The sequence below is a fragment of the Schistocerca cancellata genome, chromosome 1, assembly GCF_023864275.1.
Source record: "Schistocerca cancellata isolate TAMUIC-IGC-003103 chromosome 1, iqSchCanc2.1, whole genome shotgun sequence".
NCBI lineage: Eukaryota > Metazoa > Arthropoda > Insecta > Orthoptera > Acrididae > Schistocerca > Schistocerca cancellata.
Window position 1 is genome coordinate 722,546,056 of NC_064626.1, and position 17,245 is coordinate 722,563,300.

The 17,245-nt window shown below is 46.7% G+C and overlaps 1 protein-coding gene across 1 annotated transcript in view; it reads right to left on the reverse strand.

The window, feature by feature from the left end:
- LOC126097489 (lachesin-like) overlaps nt 1-17,245 on the reverse strand; it is a 411,009-nt gene that overhangs the window by 117,140 nt on the left and 276,624 nt on the right. The window contains exon 5 of the mRNA XM_049910594.1: nt 8,909-9,193. Coding sequence (XP_049766551.1) covers nt 8,909-9,193 — 285 coding nt within the window. The remainder of the gene's footprint in view (nt 1-8,908; nt 9,194-17,245) is intronic.

Genomic DNA, 17,245 nt, shown 5'->3' on the forward strand with positions numbered 1-17,245 from the left:
TCTGAGCAGCCATAGCGTCACTCGCTGAGTTGCAGTCGAGGGTTGAGCATCGCTCCTCTCACTCGCGTACTGTCAGTCATAGGCCCCCGCTTGTACGGGTGACACACCAGGGATATCTTCGGCTTTGCTTTTATTAAAGCATCGGCGGGAACCTAGTCAAGGTCTGCAGTGAGGAATTACGGCGGGCAGGATATTTTTGGCGACGCCCGGCAGCAGAATTGTCGTGTTTTCTTCTTCGAATTGCGGGATGTCGAGCTCCAGTGGTGCCTTGGGGTCGAAGCGGTCCACCGCTGTCGACAAGAGGCGCGTCTTTTTGTTGCCGCGTGCCGCGTCTCCGGCGGTCTCGAGCACTTCAGCTGCCGCAGAGCTAGGCTCTGCCCCCCCCCCCCCCCCCCAAGGTTAGGGAAAATGTGGGCCAGGACCTGGCAGCCGGCCGCGGAACCGCAGAGAAGGTTTCCGTCGCCGCCGATCAGACCTCCGCGGCCACTAGGAAAATAGGGCCAGCAATGCAGCCGGGCCACCTAACGGTGTCAACGATGGCTGTAACTGGCACCCCCCTGGCAGCAGCCCCACACTCCGCTCCGGACATGGCGAGAAATACACAAAAAAATGCAGTCATACACAGTACGCCGACAACGAAATACATTGTCAGTACTTGCGATCCTGCCCCTCCTAACCTCGTCCTAACTCCGCTCCTGCTTGCCAACGCCACCGGCACACTTCCCAGACTACATTGCGTCCATGAAAAATGGCAAGCAGATGCCCCGTCTGCCGACCAAAATCCTCCCCAAACCCACCCCCTCGTCTCAGTCTTCCACCCGCTCCAAATACCTTAAATCCCCCCCCCCCCCCCCACTCAAGTCCAACACATCCAACCAGTGGCGAGTAAGGAAGGATAGGAAGAAGAAGCACTCCAAGGGGAAGAAGAAATCCACCATCCCCACCCCAACCACTTCCACACCCTCTGAGGAGCCAGCGCCCCCAACAGCACCTGTCGTCGCACTGGGAGGGGACCAGGAAACACCGGCACTCGAAGGGAACCGCGAAACCGGGCAGGATTCGGATGGTTTCGTGCTGGCGAGAAAAACGTTTCGCCAGCCGAAGCTTCCGCCAGCCCGGGGAGTGGAACCCACCCTGAACAGATTTCAGGCGGTTGCTGATGAGCCAGAGACAACAGAAAACACAACACAAACACAGAACCAAGTCGCCCACCACCTCCCCGCGATTGTCGCAGAGTTTTCACAAAGCTATGAAGAGCTCTTCGAACTGTTGAAAGCAGAAATCGGGGGAGGCAGTTTTCAGGCAAAACCTGCTGGTGGAGACAAGATTAAAATCACATTACACACACCTGAAAACTACTCCACAGTCAAAACACTTTTTAAAAACAAAAACATACCCCCCTACACGTTCCCCACAACTAAAACAAGAAATAGAAACATAGTGATAAGAGACCTTCCAAGACGAGTGTCCCCCCAGGCGATCAAAACAGATTTGACTGCCCAGGGGTACGTCGTCAAGGGGGTCCAGCAGATGGGCAACATCAACAGCAAGTGGCCACTATACCAGGCCACACTCCCGGACATCCCCCAGAACAAAAGGGAGATAAAAATGGTTTTCGCTGTGCCTGTCACCACTGAACCGTTGCGCCGTAAGAACAAGACAGTGCAGTGCTTCAGGTGTCAGGGCCTGAATCACATCGCCGCCTACTGCACCATGCCAGTAAGGTGCAGGAAGTGCACTGAGGCCCACGACACAAGAACATGTACACTACTATACACGGACCCACAAATAAGGTGCGCGCTGTGTGGCAAAAACCACACAGCGGGTTACCAAGGTTGTGAGGTCCACAAACGACACACACAACAGCAAAGGGCGCAAAGGCCGCCCCCCCCCACACACAAACAAAACACCATAAACCCACCCAGACACACAAGAAAACAAAACATGACAACACACACGGACAAGGCCTGGGTAAAACCAAGGCCGGACACACTGAGGGCGACTTATGCGGAAGTGGTTTCTCCTCCAAGGTACCATGAAAGCGTGGCCCAATCATCACAACACCAGACACTATCACGAGAAAAACACCGGGAAACACACGGCAACAACGACCAGGTCCACCATGACGGAGGAAGCTCTAGGGAACCCCACACACACTCCCCCCCCCCCCCCCCCCCCCCATGGATCAGGTGTTAGGCGTAATGGTGCAGACCATGAACCTCGTCATGGAAATGATGAAGGAATTCAGGGAAGCCCAGAAGCAGAACACACAGATCCTCGTCGCCCTTCAGGCAACAGTCCAGCAGTCGCTCCCCTCTGCGACTTCCTCAGTAGTATCAAAACCCCATCATGAATAGACGACCGAATATTCAAGGCCTGACAATGTGCATCTTTAACGCAGACGGAATTGTTAATCAAGAGGTTGAGTTCAGAGAACTCATGAAGGAGTTCTCCATCGACATATGCATGATGGGGGAAACCCACATAAAACAGGGAATAAAAGCGACAGTTCCCAACTACGTTAGCTACCGTAAAGACAGGCCAACCCCAGTTGGAGGAGTGGCCATATATGTAAAAAGAGGGATCCCCCACCACCAGGTATTCTTACCAGCTACCAACAAAATCGAAGCAGTGGCGGTGGAAGTAACCACTGCCACTGGACCCCTAACAATTGTTGCAGTCTACCGACCCCCAAATGACCAGATAGATGAGGGAGACATAGCTGCTCTAGGGCAAATTGGAGGAAAACTCATAATAGGGGGAGACTTCAATGCCAAACATCCTGATTGGAATTCTAGAGTAATCTCCAGAGCAGGCGCCAAACTGCAACTAGCGCGCACCCACCACTTCGAAACATGGGGTCCAGTCGAGCCCACACATTTTCCAAAAAATGGAGGCAGGCCCGACGTGTTAGACATAGCTCTCACTAGGAGGATCGCAGGGTTTGTGGCCGCAAGGACAATCAACGGAATGTCCTCCGACCACAACCCAGTGATTCTGGAGGTCGATATGGGAGAATGGGTAGCACTCCCACGGTACGAGACGTCGTACAAACGTACAGCCTGCGAGCGATACCAAGAAACTGTCGCCTCTGATATCGCTCGCGCTCCGCCACCTACTGCCGAAACAGTTGAACAAGCGCTACAAGACCTAACAGGCACCATCTTGCAGGCAGCGGAAGAAGCCACCCCTCCACAAAAGGATGGCCCACCGCCGCAAATACAGCTCCCGGAACACTTGCTAGCTCAAATTCGACATAAGAACAGAGTGGCAAAAGAGTGGAAGATCACCAGAAATCAGGCCACCAGGAGGCTGCTCAATCGTCTACAGAGAGAACTGAAGGTAGCGCTCAATGAGCACAGAAACCAGCAATGGCAAAACCGCCTCACAGCTCTCAAAGTAGACGAACATACACTATGGCAAGCGACCAAACAGTTTACAAAAAGACGCGCTAGGATGCCGCCACTGCATGGCGAGCGGGGATTGGTCTACAGCCATGCTGGAAAGGCCAACGCCCTCGCCGACTCCTTCGAGAAGCAGTTCCAAGCGGCAGAACCCCAGGATGAAGAGCATGAAGAAGTAGTCAGTCGTCAACTGACTGTCTTCCTCAATGCCGAGGAAGATCCAGAGGACGAACCCATACTTTTTGCCCCCGAGGACGTGGCAAGAGTAATCAGGTTCCTCCCTACAAAAAAGGCACCAGGGCACGATAGTGTCACTAATCAGTCAAAAATCTCCCACCCACAGCAATCACACACCTCGCGAACGTCCTCAACGAGATTACTCGATCCCGTGTTTTCCCAGCTTGCTGGAAACATGCGGAAGTGGTCGCGATACACAAACCAGGGAAAGACCCTCTATTCCCGTAGCACTACAGGCCGATTAGCCTCTTGCCAACTCTCAGCAAGATCTATGAGCGCCTCCTGCTAAGACCCATACAAGAACATATTACCAGAGAACAAATTCTGCCAGATTTCCAATTTGGGTTCCGGCAGAACCACTCTGCCCCACAACAGGTCATGAGAATGGTTGAAGCAGCCACAGAGGGCTTCAACCACAGAGGCTACTGCGGGATAGTGCTACTAGACGTAGCCAAAGCCTTCGATTCAGTATGGCATAGATGGCTACTCTACAAGTTGTACACACAAGGGTTTCCCGGGAGCATAGTTCAGCTGATCAAGAGCTATCTCACGAATAGGACTTCCTCCGTCAAAGTAGAAACTGCCACCTCCACCAGAAGGCGTATTCGTGCTGGGGTGCCACAGGGATCGGTCCTGGGGCCCGTATTGTACAGTTTGTACACTGCGGACACTCCAACGGCCCCCCTGGTGCACACCGCACAGTACGCTGACGATACAGGCTTCTACACGAGAAACGCGAATAAGGACCTGGTCATCCGGAGGCTACAAAAGGTTTTAGATGACACAGAAACTTGGGCCCGTCGCTGGCGCATCACCATCAACTCTGAGAAGACGCAGGCAATGCTGATTACCCGCAGGCTCGGAAGGCGCGAACCTCCTCAACGCCCCCCCCCCCCCCTCCACCTTCACCTAAACGGAACCCAACTCCCTGGCGTAGAACCGCCAAATACCTTGGCGTAACCTTGGACTCTCGTCTTACGTGGAAACCCCACATAGACGAGGTCCACAAGAAGGTCTGCGCCAGAATGTCCATCCTATACCCTATCCTGAACACAACCAGCTCCCTTCCCTGCCCAGTAACAGTAAATGTATACCAGGCCCTGATACGGCCAGTAATGGAGTATGCGTGCCCTGTCTGGGGATACGCGGCAAAGCAGCACCTGGACAAACTCCAGAGGCTGCAGAACCGCGCCCTCAGAAGGGCACTGCGTCTACCTCTTGGATTCCCTACAGACGACCTGCACGCCGCAGCCGAAATCCCACTCCTGAGAGAGCGTTTCCAGGATCTGGCAAGGGCCTTCTATGAGGGTTCTTCCAGACCCGGAAACGCACTCGTCCACTCCCTAGGTCGGTATGACATGTCCCGCGATAAGCACAAGCGCCCTATAACGATCTTCGACGACTAAGTCGAAGAGAAAATCCCAACACACAATCCCTAATCCTGTTCCTTCCCACATAACACCAATCTTCTCGCCTACCTCAGGCAAGTACCAGACACACTCACAACAATCATCACATTATCACAGACACCATAAAAACTATAGAAAAATCACACACACACGTTCACAGGGGAGTAAAAGCCGAAAGGCTACAAACTCCCCCTCACACTTCCCCAAAGAGGGGAAAGTAATAGATGAGAGCAGCAGCAGCCATAGCGTACGGATCTCCGTGCCGGCACGTTCACAGGAGCTCAGTCCGTCAGTTCACCTGATGATGGCAACATGTATGATCGCCGAAATATTGTGCCCGTTGGACACTGTGGACCGGCAGTACACTCGTGGATATTTTGATTATCAAATACGCCGGGAGAAACTCAAGAATCATTTTATCAACAATCTCGTTCATAACTACGTAAAGAGTATGAAAAGGATAGACATGTGCACCAGATAAGGTAGAAACCGTATTGTACACTTGAAAAGAGGTCTCTGTTTTTATGCGATTAACAGAATATCGTTCTGAGAGATTACAGTATTTACATATAAGAAGAACCGTAATTCGGTTCTATTATTGATTGAAATTGAGAAGATTTTCATTAAATGAGGAAATGATTATTCCGATAACGTAATATTTTGTCTGACAAGAGCGGCATGTAAATATGTACTCCACAGGCACCACGAGATACGTCTGATGGGTACAATTCATTATGAAGCGATATCATTTTCCCAACTTCCTATTTTTCAGATGGGCTTATAAAATTACCAGCACAGTCATTAGCAAATAATTCGTAAAGATAGAAAGATATTGGCTGAGTATTGGGGTGTGTCGTGAAAGTATCCGTAACTGGGAAACGGTAGAAGAAGTAGAGAGTAAATTTTTTGTGCACTATGGTAATTGGAAACAGAGAGATGAGCTGTCGTGGTGAAGCATCTATTAACTGTTCTGCTGGCGGAAATAATGTGTCGTAAAATTATTACAAACTTCAGTTTTTGGAAGTTTATTTAGTTATTGGTTATTGTTATTTAGCATTGTCAGACTAAAGACTTGAGGCCCTCTCTTAGTTTGAACCAGCAACTATATAGTTAAAAAAACAATATATTGTTTATCAAATTTCACAATTTATATGAATAGTTGTGGCTCAGTTATGTATAGTTCTGAAATACTATAAGAACAGTTATAAATACCAGTGCATATAACAGCTGTGATTATTACAAATAATAGCAGACATTCATAGTAACAGTAATATTAATAACAGCAATATTAATTAGTGTAGCACTTCTGAAGGTATGATTAGTGTAATGAGAAACAAGAGTGATAATAAAAAGAGCAAAAGACTGAAATGACAGTGGTAGTAACTATTAAGTAGAATAAAGCGGACTGTTGCAATGGAGGACTGCATAGGCAAATGAGAGGGTAATTGGAAAGGGGAATAACACTGGGCTGAGCTACACACAAGTACGTGGAAGAGAAATTTTGTAGTAAGACGTGGACCGTTAACTGTCTTTTGGAGCCAGAAGGGAATCTAGCTTCCCTGAGGTTTTGTTGAAGATCGTTGTATCAATGTCGGTTTGCTGACATATAAAAAGATTTAAAGGACATGGCTGTGTTATATGGTGGTATAAACAGGATTTCGCTTGAGCAGGCGGTAGAGCAAACAGAGGATTTGATGGTCTTTATCTTCACCAGCACGTAGTCGTGATAATTAATCGTAGTGAGGAGTGATACAATAAAAAAATGAACGTCAGAAATACTCGAATATGGCACACAAGTGCTTCTCTCCTGTTCTATTCAGCGTCAGATCTCAAATGACACCTCTTAAAAAATAACATTGCCATTACGAAGAACTTGGATTGCTTGTGATTCTAAGAGTTCCTTTCTAAGCTCAAAAGAAAATACTTTTTTATGATTCTTTAGGACATGGGGAGACGTAGGCATTATCTGCATTTTCCTGCTCAGTCCTTCCTAGATGAAGGTACAGTAGTATTCCCCAGTTCCTTTCAGCGAAAGTAAAAGATATTTCTGTACAGTTTGGGATTTTGGGCCGAAGTGATTCTCTGAACAGAGTGTAGTAAGTCTACTGGAGCGACTAAAATTGGGTACATTTTAGGATGGCTAAATTTCAAACCTAAGTTCTGTCCCCTCTGTGATAGGGAGTTAGTGCCTACTTGCAGGATTGCTGTCCAGAGGTTTGTTGGGCTTGCACTAAGGTATAACTGGATGTCGTCAGTATATAAGTAAAAGTTACAAATGGAGAAAACAGGTAATGCATCTTTTTTCAAGAAAGGAAAAGAGTCCAGATCGCAGTAACTTTTTCTTTCTGGTAACAGGTTTCGGCCTATATGACCATCTTCTGATCAGAGGATCAGATGAAGTGAGAAGCCGGCACACGGAGCTAATATGAGTACTATCTGGTACCTGTCACCAGCTGCAGTACCAGCTGGTACTCACAGCAGCTCCATTTACCGGTTGCCCACGTCATTTGACCTCTGGCATCAAGGTGGCTGTATAGGGCGAAACCAATTACAGAATTAGAAATAAATGATCTGTTTCGATCTGGACTGTTTTTCTCTGTTAAAAGTGTAATTTACGATCGCTGTGGTACCTAAATTGCGTCAAAAATTAAGAGTTAACATATCATTTATACATACTGAAAGAAGTAATGAAACCAGTACTGATCCTTGTGGCATCCCTGATACTGTTGTTGTTGTGGTCTTCAGTCCTGAGACTGGTTTGATGCAGCTCTCCATGCTTCTCTATCCTAAATTGGCGATCCCTTGATGCCTCAGAACATGTCCTACCAACCGATCCCTTCTTCTAGTCAAGCTGTGCCACAAACTTCTCTTCTCCCCAATCCTATTCAATACTTCCTCATTAGTTATGTGATCTACCCATCTAATCTTCAGTATTCTTCTGTAGCACCACATTTCGAAAGCTTCTATTCTCTTCTTGTCCAAACTATTTATCGTCCACGTTTCACTTCCATACATGGCTACACTCCATACAAATACTTTCAGAAACGACTTCCTGACACTTAAATCTATACTCGATGTTAACAAATTTCTCTTCTTGAGAAATGCTTTCCTTGCCATTGCCAGTCTACATTTTGTATCATCTCTACTTCGACCATCATCAGTTATTTTGCTCCCCAAATAGCAAAAGTCCTTTACTACTTTAAGTGTTTCATTTCCTAATCTAATTCCCTCGGCATCACCCGACTTAATTCGACTACATTCCATTATCCTCGTTTTGCTTTTGTTGATGTTCATCTTATATCCTCCTTTCAAGACACTATCCATTCCGTTCAACTGTTCTTACAAGCTCTTTGCTGTCTCTGACAGAATTCAATGTCATCAGCGAACCTCATAGTTTTTATTTCTTCTCCATGGATTTTAATACCTATTCCGAATTTTTCTTTTGTTTCCTTCACTGCTTGCTCAATATAGAGATTGAATAACATCGGGGAGAGGCTACAACCCTCTCACACTCCCTTTCCAACCACTGCTTCCCTTTCATGTCCCTCGACTCTTATAACAGCCATCTGGTTTCTGTACAAATTGTAGATAGCCTTTCGCTCCCTGTATTTTACCCCTGCCACCTTTAGAATTTGTTCATATCATTACACATTCTTGGCGGGACGTAAGGTAACATTACAGTTTGTACATTGTATGTGTCAAAAGGCACATACGAAAGGGGCAATGCATTGGCACTGTATAGTACGAGCCGAAGGATCGCATGAAGCCAGTGGGAACACTAATGCCAATGAAAAAAACAACTAATTAACTCAAAGTGTGTGGTTTGAGTGGTAACGTGACATCAGTGTGTAGACTGACCGTAGAGCCGGATGGAGCCCTCGGTCTCGCCGAGCGAATTCTTGGAGATGCAGCGGTAGTTGCCGAAGTCCGGAGCGGCGAGGTCGCGCACGGTGAGTCGCATGTGGGAGCGGTAGGCGTCCTCGCGGGACTCGGTGACGTACTTGCCGGTGGGCAGCAGCATCACGCTGTCGTACACCCAGTAGCTGATGGCGCGCGGGTACGCCTCGGCGTGGCAGTCCAGCGTGACGTCGGTGCCCGCCGGCGCGCCCACCAGCTGGTTCGGCACCCAGATCATCGGCGAGACTGCGGCAGCACACAAAAGCCGCTCTGCAGGCACCGCTTCTGAACACCAGGCGCTAGACTCAAGGCATGTCAGATCCCAATATGCAACCTAGATTGATCACCCAACGTAGTAGAAAATACTCTTTAATGGGATGCTACAGAAATAACTGCTTTATTGGGATTGCCGTGGATAGCTCAGTGCTGTCTCCTGATTGCAAAGCTTGTAATTTTTTTCTTCGTAAAATATTGAACTTTGTGAACCTCCATTGCCCATGACACTGGATCAATTCTGAAATTGTTGCTGCCACAGATGCGTTATACACTCCTGGAAATGGAAAAAAGAACACATTGACACCGGTGTGTCAGACCCACCATACTTGCTCCGGACACTGCGAGAGGGCTGTACAAGCAATGATCACACGCACGGCACAGCGGACACACCAGGAACCGCGGTGTTGGCCATCGAATGGCGCTAGCTGCGCAGCATTTGTGCACCGCCGCCGTCAGTGTCAGCCAGTTTGCCGTGGCATACGGAGCTCCATCGCAGTCTTTAACACTGGCAGCATGCCGCGACAGCGTGGACGTGAACCGTATGTGCAGTTGACGGACTTTGAGCGAGGGCGTATAGTGGGCATGTGGGAGGCCGGGTGGACGTACCGCCGAATTGCTCAACACGTGGGGCGTGAGGTCTCCACAGTACATCGATGTTGTCGCCAGTGGTCGGCGGAAGGTGCACGTGCCCGTCGACCTGGGACCGGACCGCAGCGACGCACGGATGCACGCCAAGACCGTAGGATCCTACGCAGTGCCGTAGGGGACCGCACCGCCACTTCCCAGCAAATTAGGGACACTGTTGCTCCTGGGGTATCGGCGAGGACCATTCGCAACCGTCTCCATGAAGCTGGGCTACGGTCCCGCACACCGTTAGGCCGTCTTCCGCTCACGCCCCAACATCGTGCAGCCCGCCTCCAGTGGTGTCGCGACAGGCGTGAATGGAGGGACGAATGGAGACGTGTCGTCTTCAGCGATGAGAGTCGCTTCTGCCTTTGTGCCAATGATGGTCGTATGCGTGTTTGGCGCCGTGCAGGTGAGCGCCACAATCAGGACTGCATACGACCGAGGCACACAGGGCCAACACCCGGCATCATGGTGTGGGGAGCGATCTCCTACACTGGCCGTACACCACTGGTGATCGTCGAGGGGACACTGAATAGTGCACGGTACATCCAAACCGTCATCGAACACATCGTTCTACCATTCCTAGACCGGCAAGGGAACTTGCTGTTCCAACAGGACAATGCACGTCCGCATGTATCCCGTGCCACCCAACGTGCTCTAGAAGGTGTAAGTCAACTACCCTGGCCAGCAAGATCGCCGGATCTGTCCCCCATTGAGCATGTTTGGGACTGGATGAAGCGTCGTCTCACGCGGTCTGCACGTCCAGCACGAACGCTGGTCCAACTGAGGCGCCAGGTGGAAATGGCATGGCAAGCCGTTCCACAGGACTACATCCAGCATCTCTACGATCGTCTCCATGGGAGAATAGCAGCCTGCATTGCTGCGAAAGGTGGATATACACTGTACTAGTGCCGACATTGTGCATGCTCTGTTGCCTGTGTCTATGTGCCTGTGGTTCTGTCAGTGTGTTCATGTGATGTATCTGACCCCAGGATTGTGTCAATAAAGTTTCCCCTTCCTGGGACAATGAATTCACGGTGTTCTTACTTCAAGATCAAGGAGTGTACTTTGTGCAGGAGAACTATGTAAAATTCAAAATTTCTTTTTAGTTAACCTTCTGTCGTTAAACGTTTTTCAGTTAACAATGTGACTCACAGTAACCAATCACACTTGTTGATCTTAGCACTATGCATTTGAAAGAGTTACAGAGTCTGCACAGGATGAAAAGTGACCAATTTTCAGCTGAAGCGCTGAGTGGGTTCATTTATTTGTTCCGAAAGAGAGGCTGACATTGTTAGTTCGCTTTTTGCCAACTGGTGAACTGCGATGACAGCAGCAAGGTGCACGCACGCCCTGCAGTTTTTCTCAAACAATTTTGCGGAAACTATTCGTTAAAACATTTCATTTTGCGTTACTAAAAGGTTTAAATGTAAGCTTCATGATGACTTGCCCATCATTTCGTTAATGCTCTTAGTTGTTATGATATTTGAATTTAAATAAGACCGTGCGCAAAATTCGAAAAAGATTGCAGTGAAAAACAGTGCTAGGTATCATTTTGCATTTGGTGCGTACTACAAAATATGTTCTGACATATGAAATTTAGCACACAAACTGAATTTTTCTTTATACCTGGGATGGCCTCTGTCTGTCACCAACCTCGAGAAAATGTATCTAATCTAGCAAATTCATTTACGATTGCACAGGCCACTGATAAACCCAGAATGGAATATCCATTACGTTCCTCATATCTCATAAACGGTTTGAGATATCAAAAAGGGACTTTGGGAAATGATAGCACACGTATTGTTCCATATGGTTATTATGCAAAACTTTATCATCTCCGTATTATTCCCCTAACTACAGGCTTCTTCGATGAAAAAATGTAATTTCTAAGAGCCGTCGATAGCTGGTGAAACGGGAAATGCTGCAGATTTTGCACAACGTAAGTGAAGGTATTACACACTTGTACCAAAGATGTGCTTTTTCATAAGATAGTGACCTTACTTGCCCTCAGTTCCTCACTTAATACACTAAATAAACCTCTATTTCAGAATTCTCTTGCAGTTGCGTCTGCACAGCATGTTAGTGAGGTGACACTGGGTAAACTCTGCTGTCTTTTGGCAAAAGAGCAAATTTTATCATGGCAACAAGAGAAAAGTAGGCTTTCCTCACAATTCGCAAGACGCTTCTCTGAAAATTACAAATGGTTAACAAGTCAGGCGAAAATAAATCTCTGCTTGTGTTGCATTTTCAGCAGAATTCCTGTTAGATACTAGGTGAAGTAAAAGTGGGAAGTAGATAATTTTGGATGGCCGCCATGCAAGCTTGGACATGGAGAGGCTCCACTTAATATATGCAAAAAATATGAACGTAGGTGTCAATTGAGAACGCCGCTTCCCCTCCAGCTCTCGACATTCCCTGCCCGTAAACCCCACCATAACTGCTCTCCCATACTTGCCCTGTCGACTGCTCATCTGGCAGCTACGTTATTCCGCACACCGTACTTCCAGCATCATGCGGATTGTTTTAAATTAACAAAACATGGACGGTCTCTACATACAATCTAATTGGTAAGTTGTGGTACAGTCTTTACGTGATCGCAGGTCGATTTGACAGTCGTATCTACGACATACTGTTTACCTTTGGACGTAAGTGGTCAGTGTGTCTGAACGCTGTGCAGGAGACCCACGTTGAGATCTCGTTTCTGCCAGCGCTATTTCCTTGATTGGAGGACTGGAGCGATCTGCACTCACTCTCGTGACGTCAGTCGAGGAGATGCTTGAGTGATAGGTAAAACCCCAAGGTCTGGGGAACTCAAAACGGGCGGGTGAGAGGAATCTAACCCCATATACCTCCATACTACATCCCAATGACACCAATTGTAGAGGATAACGTGGCGGCAGATCGGTAATAAAAGGTCCATTAGAGTCCGCACGCGGAAGTGATATATACGGTACGAAAGGCGTCTACCTTGGCGCGAAAATCTTTAATACAGGGTATACGTGTGTGCTGCTACAAACACCTATTAGCCTCAAAGTCCTGTTGTCACCCGTCTGTCCGTTAACGCGGTGTATCTCTGGGTATAAACTGCAACGTGTATTTTCACAGTGCGAGTAAGGTTTGTCGGGTTCCATCTAGTCAGAATGCGCTTTGGAAAGCCATGTGGTCATAGCGTAGGGCGACGATTCTGATCCTGTTGCCATGACAACTTCCGTGCCGTGCTGGCGTATAAACGCTTTGTCTTGTCCTCTGAAGATTGGTGCTTTCAACAGACTGTGTTCTAGGTTATGGCGAGATCGTTTCTGGCTTCGCACAGTTGTGCTCTATTTAAGTTTTTTTTTTTTTTTTTTTTTTTTAAGTGACACTATGGGACTTAACATCTATGGTCATCAGTCCCCTAGAACTTAGAACTACTTAAATCTAACTAACCTAAGGACATCACACAACACCCAGTCATCACGAGGCAGAGAAAATCCCTGACCCCGCCGGGAATCGAACCCGGGAACCCGGGCGTGGGAAGCGAGAACGCTACCGCACGACCACGAGCTGCGGACGCTCTATTTAAGTGATTTTAAATTTAGGTGTCCTTTGAGGTGACGGAGAAAGAAGTTTCTTTTCGCGATATACCGTATTTGTTGTGGGATCATTAGGTCATTGATTACCATTTCAACTTCTTTTATAACACTTGAAAACCAGTATCCAATTTCAAAGTAAGTCACTTAGCGTTTCAATTGGCTTATCTTCATGCTTTCTGTGAGGAACCTCCTGTTGTGGAATGTATTTTATTTTCTAAATTTGACGTTTACTAGAACTTACCAGATAGCAGAAGCTTCCTTAAGCAGAGCTGCAGAATACAATGGCAACGAATGGGGAGCTGGTTCGCACGATGGTAGTAGTGACGAATGGACCATATAGTATGGCGCGGAGGGAATCATAGGAGTGGGGAAAAGTTCGTGACCCTTGAGAGCGAATCTTGCTTGGCAACCAGTCCGTAGGGGAACCAAAATTATTCTGGCGTGAAACTTCAAATTTTCTTTATTTAATATTAATGCACTTTTGACATAGTAAATACTAGGTGGAGCGTATTGGTTATCAGGGATTTAATACCATAACCGTGCTACATAAAAAACAGGTTAATTCAGTAGACGGATCAATAATGTTAAACTACTGAAGATGTAGAAACTATTAGGAAATTGTACGATGTTAGCAAGAGATTTCGGATGCGCACCAATCTTGCCAGTCGGCGATAGGAGATTCTCAGAGTCTGTTATTATGTGACAGCCAGTCTTACATACTCTCGAATTTTGTTGACTTTTTGATTGAAATAGTTTCGAAGTGTTACTGTTTTACGATGTTTGCTCAAAAACGCGGTAACGGCAGCTCGGGACTTATTTCAAGTTGATTAACTGTCCAAAGGTAGCCTGCTTGCCTCTTCTGAAGAATCCAGTGCACTACAAGAACTGCTTCGAGGGACTACTTCTATGAGCGATACACAGACAACACGTAGAAAGAAATCTTACATGTCGATTCATTAGATAATCCACGAAAGGTTCAGCATAAGCAGCGGCGTCTCGGGTGGGAAGGCATTACCAGCTATAATGTACGTCACCTACGCAACTTTCTACGGAATCGCGGCTGAACTGAGAAACTTTTATGTCGGTTTAGTACAGGGAAAGGATTTTGCATCTATCACACAAAAGTCAATGCTTCAGAAATTAATAACATTTCGTAATTTTCTAGTCTGTCGTATCCGGTGAAGATGTAAAGCACGTCGTCTATTGAATTGTATTTATACTTGAAACATGTTGTCGTACGTACGAAATTTGAGCATTATATTGCATTTAAGTTCAGTAAGAATTTTACGATTTTAATATACTGCTCCTTGGTCTTTGTTCAACTTCTAAATGTGTTCACTCAAGAACTACACTATAGAAACGTTCGCCATTCTTCTTAATTGTTTTTAAAGTTAAGGTGAATCAGCCTGAGTTAAGCAACGTTCGCAGTTACATAATGTAAGAATTTTCAGCTGTATCCGTAAGTTTACTCGCTGTCGAACTTCGAGACACGTGCTGGTGAAAATGGAGTCATCGAGATAATTTCTGCTACGAGAGAAGCTCAGGTTTTTTTCCAAGTTATTAAGTAGTGTAGCACACAGATGGTAAAAAGATTTCTCTTGTACAACTTGTATTTATAATATACAGTTTCTTTACATACACAGTCACTAAACGCATGAGGTCTACAGAACGGATTCTAATTTCAGGTTGCCTTGATTACCTGTGGTTAAGCCCCTTCCTTCCGTCGTGTTTTGTTGAAGTTTCTCCCACTCAGCAACTTTAGTCATCGCAGATCGCGCTTCCTTATATGCGGGTCAGATTTAATATAAATAGGTAAAATTTCAGGGCTTAAAATGGTCTTAACCTGATATGAACACCTAGTTTAAAGTTAAATAAAGGAGGGCATGCTTTCAAATACCCAAGTTTCTTTCAGTGTTAGTTTCTAGACAGTGTGTATAATACAAGCACAACTGAAAGACACTTGCACAGGTTGCCCAGAGAAGTCATATGTGAAAATCATCATGTCTTGTTAATTTAAATAAATTCATCTGATCATCTGATGATGGAGAATAAATCTCAGAAATGCGCAGTGGGAAGGTCAGTAAATGAGTGTGGTTATAGTTATTCGTATTTACAATTGAGATTCATAAGAACCATGACAAGGCTTAGCGTAAAATTTTGTGTTGAACCGTTTGTCGCTTGTATGAACATGGTTTACAGACGCTACCAAGGATCAGCCTTTGCTCACGATAAGTAGGGGCCCTCATGTAATTGTGCACTCTTCCTGATAACGTACCATAATGTCAGTCCAAGCTGAGTATTGATGAGTACGCCATTTGTTCTTCGGTCTTAGAAATTCTGTTCCACATGCTACCGCTCTTTGACTGCGTGCGTTACACAAACTGACAAAAAATGTGAAGTATCCAGAAAACATGATCATATGTCAGAGTAACTTTTTACATCATTAGCGATTACACAAATAGTTGCAACTCTCTGTGACAGGTAGAACAGCCACCAGGGTGCGTTAGTGTTGTTCGTGTTTAGTGTTGTTATCAGGCCTGGCAGGGGATTTAAGGGGCGTGAACAGCGTCAGATACTGACTGATAACTGAGAAGGGTATGGAAATGTTGCGTACACCTTTTAGACAGCGTTATCAGCACTTCACAGATTTTGAAAGGGGCCTCACTGTGGATCTCCATTTGACTGCTTGGTTCAATCGTGCAGTATCCAGATTTTTGGGGCATTCGGATGTGACAGCGGTCCGTTGTTGAGCTCCCAAAAGGCTGCACTGGAATGCTGCTGGCTCTGGGAAGCATGGACTGCTGGTTAATTGCGTCGCACTGTGTTCACCAATGCATCGTGGTTCTCCACTACGTGAGATGACCATCTTCGGCGAGTGTGGCGGAAACCCGAGGAGAGGTCCAATTCCTTCAATGTTCTGGAGAGGCACAGTGCACAATGCTTCTGGCATCATAGTGGGGAATCGTCAGGTATGACATCAGGTCGAGGCTGATTGAGAAAACTCTGGCGGCACAATGGTATATCGCAGGCATCCTGTGTCCTCGTATATTACCTCTTATATGACATCAAAGTGATGCCATTTTTCAATAGGGCAATGCTGTTCACACATGACACGGGTCTCTATGAACTGTCTACGCGAACTGACGTATTCCCGCGGCCAGCAAGAGTCTCAGCTCTATCCTCGACAGAACACGTGTGGGATGAGCTCGGATGTCAACTCCGTTTTAGTGCCAGTGTCAGGGATATGAAGGACCAGTTACAGTAGTTGTGGGCTAGCTTTCCTCAGGAGAAAGCGCAACGGCTTTAAGTGAAACAAGGAGTAACACTGTCAGTTGTGCGTCTGTATTTGTAATTTATTGAATTACGGCCGTTTTCGGTGGTCCACTCCACCGTCATCAGATCCCCTTTTGGCAAGTGGTGGTCATATAAACAACGGTTATAAATTCCATAAAGGATCGAAAACATAGACGTCCGATAACCTGCTCATGTGTGGTGCATCCAGCGCCGCCGTCAACCTACCATACACACCATACATAAGTGCGTTTGCTGATGCTAATATTTTAGATCCTGTTATGGTGTTGGTTATATGACCACCATTTGCCATGGAGGGGCTGATGACGGTGGAATGGACCACCTAATCCGGTCGCATTTAAATAAATAGTATGTACAGAGAACAGCTGCCGATGTTATATAATTGTTTCACATGTAATTGTCAGCTGCTATCGAGCCATCCGGTTTGAAGACGGATGTACGAAAACAGTGGCCTTATGACTCTTTTTACCACCCGAATCAGTGCATGTATCCGGTCAGAGGATCCAAC